Raw genomic sequence first — 11,704 nt, forward strand, 5'->3', positions numbered from 1 at the left:
ACAGCAAGACAAAATATACACATTTGGACCAAAGGTCCATTTATTCGCTTTTTTTTTTTTTCAAACTGCAGAAATCAAATTATTAGGCTGTTATATAGAGAACGAAAAAAAACGTTATTAACCGGTTTTGTGGATTTCAGAATAACGTTTCTGTTCCGGAACAGTTGAAGACCATTTTGTTTTCGTTTCCGTTTCTTGTAAAATTCCGTTCGTTTTCGGTTTTCATTCCTTGAACCGGTTCGGAGCCCTGGTATTCAGAGCATCAGTTTTCTTCATTGTATGTCAAAAGCAACTTTCTATCGTTTGTTCACTTTCACGACATCCACTTCTCAATCTGCTAGACTAGGGTATTTTAAGGCATAGCCCTAGTCTACGTGCAGTAAATAGTTTGAGTATTTTTTTTTAAGTGGAGTAGAACTACTAGGGCTACTGTATGTCGCTGCTTGTTGACATCTTATTATCATGTAGCCTATGATCGCTAAACTTTGATTATTTTTAATGACGCAATCGGTTATCTCCGTTCAGCAGCGCTTGTGGTTCAGCTGTGGGCAGCACGCAATTAGCGGCAGTGACGGGCGGTGATGAGCGATGTTTACGTAGCCTAATGAAGTGACAGCTTAGTCAATTCCACGCAGTAGGCCAATGGCAAAGCACAGCGTTTGCTGCATAGAAAAACTCAGTAGCCTATTAGTGCTTTCTTTGTAGCCCTACATCCAGCCCTGAGTGTTGGCCTGGTTGCTAGCTTCTTCAAACTTTGCAAACTCAGCTGGGTGTTGTTACAATTGCGGCGCACAAGTGCATTTGACCGGCATGTCTCAGACTGACCGGCCGGTCGCCGGTCATGGCCGATCATGTGAAAATCGGCCAATTCCGGTCACCAGCCAATCTATCGGTACATCTCTAATAATAATAATATCTATAAGTCTGCATGCATTTAAAAAGTTTGGTTTTGGTCAGACTAACACAATAAAATGGCTGATAAGTTCAACAAATTCACCCGCCAGTACACAAATTCACATTTGGCGGGTGGGGGTGCTAATTTTCATTCCTTGCGCACACACAGTTACACACACATGTGTGTATATACAGGTGGGACTCAAAAATGTTTCAAAAAGTGGATCTTTCATATATTCTAGATTCATTAGATATAAAGTGAAATATTTCAAGCCATTTTTTGTTGTAATCTTGATTACAGCTTACAGCTCATGAAAACGGAAAATGGGTATCAACTTTTTTGAGACTCACCTGTACACACAAAGGAGTACACACACACACACACGCACAGTAAAAATACAGAGTACACACTTCAGTTGCACCATTCCATAAAAACAACAACAGAAGTAAACAGCCCAACTCGAGATGAAGGGTGACATGTCTTACCCTTAAGTTTCTGCAGGAGCGGAGATTTCTCAAACACCTGAAGCAGGTAGGCAATACGGACGGGCTCAAAGAAGCGCAGACGCGTCTGCTCGCAGTACAGTCTCACACAGGTGGACTCCCCGTCATCTGAATCCTCACTCTGGTCTGAGGTGGACTCCTTGTCATCGGAAACCTCGCTCTGTTCTGAGGTGCAATCCCCGTCATCTGAATCCTCACTCTGGCCTGAGATGGAATCCCAGTCATCTGAATCATCACTCTGCACTGTGCTGGACTTCCTGTTCTCTGGAGCCTCACCCTGGACTGCGGTGGACTTCCTGTTCTCTGGAGCCTCACCCTGGACTGAGATGGAATCCCCATCACCTGGAGCCTCATTTTGGACTGCGGTGGACTTGCTGTTCTCTGGAGCCTCACTCTGGACTGCGGTGGACTTCCTGTTCTCTGGAGCATCACTCTGGACCAAGATGGAATCCCCGTCACCTGGAGCCTCATTTTGGACTGCGGTGGACTTGCTGTTCTCTGGAGCCTCACTCTGGACTGCGGTGGACTTCCTGTTCTCTGGAGGCTCACTCTGGAAACAAAATAACACAACCGCAGCACTCATGCGGTCAACAGCGTGTAGTAGGACGTTCTAATGCCGCCAAGAGAGTTTGGGACGTTCTACTGCAGTCAAGAAAGTTTGGGACGTTCTAATGCAGTCAAGAGAGTTTGGGACGTTCTAATGCCGCCAAGAGTGTTTATAATGTTCTAATACAGTCAAGAGAGTTTGGGACGTTCTAATGCCGCCAAGAGTGTTTATAATGTTCTAATACAGTCAAGAGAGTATGGGACGTTCTAATGCAGTCACGAGAGTATGGGACTTTCTAATGCAGTCAAGAGTGTTTATTTTGTTCTAAAACGGTCAAGAGAGTGTGGAATGTTCTAATGCAGTCAACAGTGTGTAGTAGGACGTTCTAATACAGTCAAAAGTGTGTAGTACGATGTTCTAATGCGTGTGTTGTAGTGTGTAGTAGGACATTCTACTGTAGGCAAGAGTGTGTAGTAGGACATTCTACTGTAGTCAAGAGTGTGTAGTAGGACGTTTAAATGTGTTTTCGGAGCAGAGGTGTTATTAGAGGGTGGACGGGGGGGCGTGTCTCCTTCAACATTGTCATCAAGTCAGTAAGTTCAAAGGGCAAAGACACGCGTCAAAAACAAACTCTATTTTTCACCACTGACAATGTTCAAAATAGAATGACACTTCTGTGGTAGTGTGGTGAGGTTCTATACAGACAAATCGAAGTATTGTAAACGTTGTAATGTTTCGAAAAAAATAATTTTCCGAATCGTGTGTTTTTTAGCCTACCGTAGCTGTCTTCCTGTCACGGCCACTTGAAGGAAATGCTTAACAAGTCAATTAATGAATGCAGCGCAAACCACAGTCAATAAACGCAAGAGGATAGTATGCTACTCTTTCGTGTTCATTGACTTTGGTTTGCGTTGCATTCGTTAATCGACTTGTTAGAGGACAGTCTGCTACTCTCCTCTCGTGTTCATTGACTGTGGTTTGCGCTGCATTCATTAATTGACTTATTAAGCATTTCTTTCAAGTGGCCGTGACAGTAAGACAGCTACGGTAGGCTAAAAAACACACACTTCGGAAAATAACATTTTGCTATATGCTACACCTACTACCAGAAGATATGATATAAACCTGCCCACAGTGCTACAGATATGATATAAACCTGCCTAATAACAAACCAAGTGTCCTGAAAGAGAGTGTGGTTACCTGGAGCAACCAGGTGCACAGGTGTGAACAGGTGTACCTCTGCCTCAGCCAACAGGTGAGCCCAGCAGATGTGCGAGTGCTCGAACACCTCGTGGTCCTCCACAGCCAAGTCGCCTGACATTCTGGAGCGACTCGGCAGCAGCTCTCTGAAGAGACGGTACAGCCCCTCAACCGCCACTATCTGCAACAGGTCATCACGTCTAGTCAGCCATTTCACTTTGGGTTACAGCAACAGGTCATCACGTCTAGTGAGCCATTTCACTTTGGGTTACAGCATCCGCAACATCAAATAACTCCGGTACGGGAAAAACAACCAAAAAATAACACAGACATGAGACAATGCACAGAGAAGTGAGACAGAGAAATGAGACAATGCACAGAGACACGAGACAATGCACAGACATGAGACAATGCACAGAGAAGTGAGACAGAGAAATGAGACAATGCACAGAGACATGAGACAATGCACAGACATGAGACTAGGGCTGGGATAAACGATTATTTTTTAAACGATTAATCTAGCGATTATTTTTTCGATGCATCGATTAATCTAACGATTCATTTTTTCAGTCCGCTTCGATTGGATTATCTCCCATTAATTCACTAAAGAAACTTGTACATGTTTATTTACACATCTGAATGAAAAACATGAATTCTTTTTAACATTGCAATATATGTTTATTGCTCTTAAGATTCCAAAATAAAAGACTATACAAGTGCAAAGTAATGCATTCTTAGTCAGAGGTAGCATTCAATAAAGTTCAGTAGTGTATGTCTAATTGAGTGCCATTTTCAGAGAGTCATTTTAAGGCGCTAATGTGGGAATCCTTGCAATTAACATTAACACAGTTAAAAGGCTGCTGATGTGTGGATGCAATTCATAACGTAGTTAGTTCAAATAACGGTTCGTACTTCTCCTTTGGACAAGCACTTTTGAGTCTTGGAAAACACTTTCAATTTACATCGATTTTGCAAACATTCAGAGTCAATAAAATGAGCCCTGCATGAGTAATCTAATAAGCAGGGCTAAACTTGACATCCAAACAGTATTCTAACGTTAGCTTTGAGATACTGCTTGATTGCATACTGTAACTTAACTTAGTTTAGTCTCCTCAATGTACTGTGTTGTGATAAGACCTTAGCAGAGTTTACTTTAACTTTTAATTCAGCAGTTTAATGCTGCAAATTTATGCAGCATGGTCACGATGCTAAGCGGATTTAATAGCAATTTAGCCCACTGTGTTCTATGCAGTGCTTCTATGTGGCAACAACAATCCTTCAACAATCGTGAATATTTTGTTAAATGCACATGAAGAGGAGGAGCAGCTGCTCGTTAAGAGAGAGCGGGCGGGCGCAGGAAAGGCTGTGTGAGAAAAAAGTGCAGCTCAATGAAATTATTTTATCTTATCTTTAATTTAAATAGTAGGCCTACAACATAGAACATCAATGTGTGGTGGCCGGTTTTGATTTCGTGGGGACCAGCCACAGATTAGTCAACGTATGGAAAACACTGAAGGTGTAAAATTAAAAATGTTTAGCATGTTATGCTTGACGAATTGACGCTCATATTTTGCGTCGACGTCATCGATTATGTCGACGCGTTGTCCCAGCCCTACATGAGACAATGCACAGACATGACACAATGCACAGAGAAGTGAGACAGAGAAATGAGACAATGCACAAGGAAATGAGACAGAGACATGAGACAATGCACAGAGAAGTGAGACGCGGACTGGCTGCCGTTACCTTCTGGATTCTGGTTGCGGCCTCGTTGCGTGACAAGACCTGATGCAGACACTGAACCAAAGGCGGGCAGCCTGTGACTCGTCGCATGTAGCACAGAACTTTCATCATCTCCACCGTGTGCTTCTTTTGCTGTGAATACACATGTAATTATTATAGTGCATGAAAATGCACTGTACTGTTCTTCCAAAATGTCTTATTACAGTGCATGAAATGCACTGTACTGTTCTTCCTAGGCTTCTTCTTCTTCTTCTTCTTCTTCTAACGCGCTTAATGCAGCTTCAACCGCTTAACGAAACTTTCATTCAAACTATGTTATGAGGGTCTTACTTAGGACATGGGTGCTATGTATTTTTCAGCTTTGTAACTTTTATACTTTTAAACTATTAATTAAAAACTGTTCAAAATTTCCCCATAGACTTAACATGGGCTGATGACATCACAATAGAGCCAATACAATTAGGAATCCTATGGCAGGTGTTCAGGCCACCTGTCCCAACTGCCATTCTCAGGCTTTAAGCATACAAACTGGCCCTATTAAGACTACACATCATGTTCAACTGCTTCCTCTGCCAAAAAACTGTTTCAAAATAAAAGTCCTCACTACAATATTTCACTGTTAAACAATTTAACCCTTTAAACTACTGAACTTTTTAACTGTTCAGCCATTGTAACTGTTACTTGTCATCAACTATGACTCCTACCCACTGTAGCTAGTTAGCTAAGTAACATGGTTAAGATATAATAAGATGCTAACACGTTAGCATGCTAACAAGATTTTTTTAAGAAAACTGTTAAAAATGATTAGCTAAGTTAACTAAGTAACATGGTTAGCATAGTTAAGATGCAAGCAAGATTTTAAAGAAAACGCTTAAAATTATTAGCTAAGTCACATGGTTAACATAGTTAAGATGTTAAGATGCTAGCTAAGATTTTTAAAGAAACTACTTAAAATGATTAGCTAAGTTAGCTAAGTAACATGGTTAAAGATAGTTAAGATAACAAGTAAAAATAATTAACTAAGGCTAAGTAACATGGTTAAGATAGTTAAGATGCTACAAGATAGTTAAGATAACTGCTAAAAAAAACGATTATTAAGTCGGCTTAAGTCACATGGTTAACATACTTCAAGATTTTAACATTGTTAAGATGTTACAAGATAGTAACTTGGTTAACATTATTATCTTTTGTTAACATAGTTAAGATAACTGCTAGCAAACATTAGAGCCATTTCAAGTGTCAGTTATCGCCAACTATCTACCTAAATAATTTAACCATTTAAACTATCCACTTATTTAACTGTTCAGTCATTCCAACTATATTAAACCTCATCTACCTAGTTCAGTCATTTGAACTATATTAAACCTCATCATGTTGGTTGCCAATTAGCCCATCATCTGTTTTAACAATATATTTCACACCATATGTTTTGCATTTTCATGCACTGGTAATTCCCTGGAATTGTGTTTTCTAGTTCTTATTTTTCTCTTTCTAACACGCTTAATGCAGCTTCAACCGCTAAACGAGAAACTTCATTCAAACTTTGTTAATGTAGGGTCTTACTTAGGACATTTGGGCTATGTATTTTTCAACTTTGTAACTTTTATACTTTTTTAAACTATTAATTAAAAACTATCAAAATTTCCCCATTGACTTAACATTATGATTATGACATCACAATACGGCCGTTAAGCAATTAGAACTTAGAATTGTACTTGTCATCAACTATGACTCCTACCCACTGTAGCTAGTTAGCTAATAAAGATGGTTAAGATAGTTAAGATGCTAGCAAGATTTTAAGAAAAACTACTAAAAATGATTAGCTAAGTTAGCTAAGTAAAGATGGTTAACATAATTAAGATGCTAGCTTAGCATAACTGCTAAAAACGATTAGCTAGGTTACCAAGTAACATGGTTAATATAGTTAGCATGTTAAGATGCTACGCAAGATTTTAACAAAACCTGCTAAAACGATTAGCTAAGTTAGCTAAGTAACATGGTTAACATAGTGCAATAGTTAAAGATGTTAAGATGCTAGCAAGATTGTTAGCAAACTGCTAAAAAGGATTAGCAGTTACAACGGCAACATGGTTAAGATAGTTAAGATGCAAGACGTTAAGATGCTACAAGATTTTTAAGCAAAACTGTTAAAAAATGATTAGCTAAGTAACATGGTATAAGATAGTTAAGATGATAGTTAGCTTAACCACTAAAAATTATTAGCTAGGTTAGGTTAAGTCACATGGTTACCATAATTAAAGATTTTAACATTGTTAAAGATGTTAATTAAAGATAGTAACTTGGTTAACATTATTATCTTTGTTGACATAGTTAGCAAAACCACTGGCAATTTCTAGTTCTTATTTTTCTTCTTCTAACGCCATTAATGCAGCTTCAACCGCTAAACTTAGAAACTTCATTCAAACTTTGTTACGTAGGTCTTACTTTAGACATTACTGGCATGATTTTTCAACTTCCAGAACTTTTATACTTTTTAAACTATTAATTAAAAACTATCAAAATTTCCCCATTGACTTAACATTATGATTATGACATCACAATGGCCGTCAAGCAATTAGAACTTAGAATTGTACTTTGTCATCAACTATTACTCCTACCCACTGTAGCTAGTTAGCTAATAAAGATGGTTAAGATAGCTAAGATGTTGGGCTTAAGCATTTTTAGCAAACTGTTAAAATGATAGTTAGCATGTCGCCAAGATTAAAAGATTTCAAGAAAACTACTAAAATGATTAGCTGTTAACTAAGTAACATGGTTAAGATTGTTAACACAAAAGATCATAGTTATTTAACTACTAAAAAATTATTAGCTAGGTTACTAAGTCACACATGGTTACCATAATTAGCAAGATTTTAACATTGTTAAGATGTTAATTCAAGATAGTAACTTGGTCAACATTATTATCTTTGTTGACATAGTTAAGAAAAACTACTAGCAATTTCTAGTTCTTATTTTTTTTCTTTCTAACTGCTTAATGCAGCTTCAACCGCTAAACGTAGAAACTTCATTCAAACTTTGTTACGAGGGTCTTACTTAGGACATTTTAAGCTATGTATTTTTCAACTTTGTAACTTTTATACTTTTAAACTATTAATTAAAACTATCAAAATTTCCCCATTGACTTAACATTATGATTATGACATCACAACAATGTCGCTAAGCAATTAGAACTTAGAATTGTAATTTTTGTCATCAACTATGACTCCTACCCACTGTAGCTAGTTACCTAAGTAAAGATGGTTAGCCAAGATAGTTAAGATGTATTAGCATTTTTTAAGAAAACTACTAAAACGATTAGCTGTTACTTAATCAGAAGAAGGTTAACATAAGCAGATGCTTTACCAAGCATAACTCCGCTAAAAATGATTAGCTAGGGTTACCTAAGTAACATGGTTAATATAGTTAGCATGTTAAGACGCCACTTCAAGATTTTTAACAAAACTCGCTAAAATTATTAGCTAAGTTAAATAAGTAACATGGTTAAGATAGTTAAGATAAGAAGACGTTAGCAAGATTTTGAAGCAAACCGTTAAAAATGATTAGCTAAGTTAATGGTAACTTGGTTAATATAGTTAAGATAAGACAAGTTAGTTAAGATTTTTAAGAAAACTACTAAAAATGATTAGCTAAGTTAACTAAGTAACATGGTTAAGATATTAAGATGCTAGGCATGATAGTTAGCTTAACTACTAAAATTATTAGCTAGGTTAGCTAAGTCACATGGTTACCATACTCAAGATTTTAACATTGTTAAAGATGTTAATTAGCATAGTAACTTGGTTAACATTATTATCTTTTGTTGACATAGTTAGCAAAAACTACTAGCAAACATTAGAGCCATTCCAACTGTCAGTTATCATCAACTATCTACCTAAATAATTTAACCATTTAATCTATCCAATCTATTTAACTGTTCAGTCATTCCAACTATATTAAACCTCATCTACTTAGCAAACCAGTATAGTTTGTTTTTTACTCTGTATGATATTTTACATCATATTTTTGCATTTTCATGCACTGTATTTCCTTCAGGAAATGCTTTTCTAGTTATTATTATTATTATTATTATAACCATCATCATCATCATTATTATTATCATCTCCACCAGGCTTCTTTGCTGTGAATACACATGTAATAATAATAATAATAATAATAATAATAACCATCATCATCATTATCATCTCCACTGTGTGCTCCTTTGTTGTGAATACACATGTAATAATAATAATAATAATAATAATAATAACCATCATCATCTCCACTGTGTGCTCCTTTGCTGTGAATACACATGTAATAATATAATAATAATAATAATAATAATAACCATCATCATCATCATCATTATCATTCTCCACTGTGTGCTCCTTTGCTGTGTGAATACACATGTGGTGTTCCTTTAAATATCAACAACTAAGTTCCCTTCACTTCATATAAAGGAGCTAAAAATGATTTACAAAATAAAATATATAAATTCCAATAACATTTTTCCCTTTGGAACCGACTAGAGCACTGATAGAACAGAGCCCCTTTTGGAACCGACTAGAGCACTGATAGAACAGAGCCTCTTCACTGCAGACTTTGAGTAATTGATACTAGTCTTCATCACAGTCCTAAAATATGTTAAAATGCAACATCCCATTACACACACGATTAGGGTTGCACCGATATACCGGATTGACATCGGTATCGACGGATATTGGCCTTGTTGACTGAAATCGCATCGGCAAATGTAAATGATATTTACTGATGGCGATGCCTTTAAGTGGTGGGACCACATCGCAATAACCATGCACTACGCCACCGCTGTGTTGCTCTTGGTTGAGCTTAATGTCCAGCATTTGTCATTTTGTTGTGCTTGCCGCCGGCTCAGCGCAAAATACCTATGATCTACAGATATCAGTAGTATATATACTCTTTGATCCCGCGGAGGGAAATTTGGTCTCTGCATTTATCCCAATCCGCGGAATTAGTGACACACTCAGCACACAGTGAGGTGAAGCATGCACTAACCCCGCGCAGTGAGCTGCCTACAACAACAGCGCAGGGCACTTCAGCAGTGCCTACGATGCCCTGGTCCGGTTCGAACCGCAACCCTCAGGTAACAAGTCCGAAACGCTAACCAGTAGGCCACGACTGCCCCTTCAATCTAACGGCATTGGTTATCGGTCAAATTTTTTTTTAAACATCGGTATTGATATCAGCCCAGAATTTCACAATTGGTGCATCCCTACTTACAATGCATTGTAGAGTTGAATAGAAAGCTTTCAGCTTGGCAGACTCACTTCCCATTGCATTGAACACACTGGACATGTATAGAAATGCTGTATACGGGACATACTGTAGTTCATGACTTTCTTTCACTTAAGGTATGAAAATAAAATGACAGAGCTAAATCCTCTAGTCATTTTCAACATTGGAAAGACAAGAGAATACACTAAATCTAAATAAAATGTTGACATTTCTAAGTCAGGGGATGTCTATAAAAAAACTAGATACTTTGTTGAAAATGCCTATATTTACAGTTAAAACAATGATTAACAGGTTGTAATCAACTGGAAATGTGACAAACATGCTTGGACAAAGACCCATAGTTATCTTGCCCCCATGCTCATTATGGAGGATGCAAGATAGGCAAAGAACCGTTTGAAAGTGACAGAAAAGGTATCATCTTGGGGTCACCAAGTCCCCAAAAATATCAAAAAGTGACCTCTGCTAATAGATTATTTAGAGGGTATGCCAGGTAAATAGCCTGGGTGTTCTATGCTGCCTTTGCGCACGATTTGATTCACGCCGCTAAGGCAGCCTGGAAACTACCGCCTCTAATTTTTGCCTCAGATAGGGAACCAATCACAGAACAAGGGGAAAGCAAGACGATGATGAGCTATGCACAGACGATTTGATAGACATCCGCGGGCACCCAATAAACGGATCTGGGCATTTTTTTCAAAACGAGAAAATTAACGTTGGTTCCCCTGTGACCACGCCTCATTGAGAAGTGGTGGCTTAGCCAGGCTACCAGGTAAAGGCCTGTCCAGTCAATTAATTACCAATGTAAACGCAGGAGTTACTCGAATGGTACAGTGACTTTGTCTGGAAGTGTGGTCTCCATTGTCAGATGAAATGAAAATTGTGCTCTTTAGCTAGAAACACTTTTAAGGCCCTATCGCACTCAAGCCAATTGACTTTATACACTGGCACTTGTACCATTCCTATTTTGCATTGAACGCGACAGCTGAATTTTCCCTCCACAGACGAGGTCATTAAATTAGAACTTGCGCTCCTGGGGCTGTTCAGCTTAAAAAAGAGCAGGCGTGTCCGGCGCAAACGCTCCCCTGGTGCTATTTTGCAGATTCAGAAAACAATTCCGCCACTGACCAGGAAAACCTAGTCTAAAGTCAGTGGCGGTTATTCAGATCTTTATTTTTAAATGATGCATGGCCACAGGGCCACCAGTTGCAGGCAGCTCACTGTGCTGGGATTAGTGTGTGCTTCACCTCACTGTGTGTTCACTGTGTGCTGAGTGTGTTTTACTAAGTCATGGATTGGGATAAATGCAGAGACCAAATTTCCCTCACTGGATCAAAAGAGTATATACACTTATACTTACTTTTATATGTAGAAGTGTAGTATAGTAATACAAGAATTATAGCAGCAGTGCAAGGATATCTTTGCAGTAATAGGGTATTAGCCATTGGTCAAGTATATGATGTGATGTTAGACCACAGTCCAGACTGGGAGATGGAGGCGGGGTTGGTACATATGGGCTAATATAGCCAGTAAACAGTGTGTTGTGCA

At 38.3% G+C, this 11,704-nt stretch overlaps 1 protein-coding gene across 1 annotated transcript in view; it reads right to left on the reverse strand.

Moving 5' to 3' along the window:
• LOC125290544 (trigger factor-like) overlaps window positions 1-5,053 on the reverse strand; it is a 7,289-nt gene extending 2,236 nt beyond the window's left edge. The window contains exons 1-3 of the mRNA XM_048237214.1: window positions 4,892-5,053; window positions 3,183-3,326; window positions 1,381-1,948 (exon numbers count right to left, since the gene is read on the reverse strand). Of these exons, the coding sequence (XP_048093171.1) occupies window positions 1,381-1,948; window positions 3,183-3,326; window positions 4,892-4,999 (820 nt within the window). The 5' untranslated portion in view covers window positions 5,000-5,053. The remainder of the gene's footprint in view (window positions 1-1,380; window positions 1,949-3,182; window positions 3,327-4,891) is intronic.
• Between the last annotated feature and the right edge of the window lie 6,651 nt (window positions 5,054-11,704).

This window comes from Alosa alosa, unplaced genomic scaffold, assembly GCF_017589495.1.
Source record: "Alosa alosa isolate M-15738 ecotype Scorff River unplaced genomic scaffold, AALO_Geno_1.1 AALO_1.0_unplaced_60, whole genome shotgun sequence".
NCBI classification, from domain to species: domain Eukaryota; kingdom Metazoa; phylum Chordata; class Actinopteri; order Clupeiformes; family Clupeidae; genus Alosa; species Alosa alosa.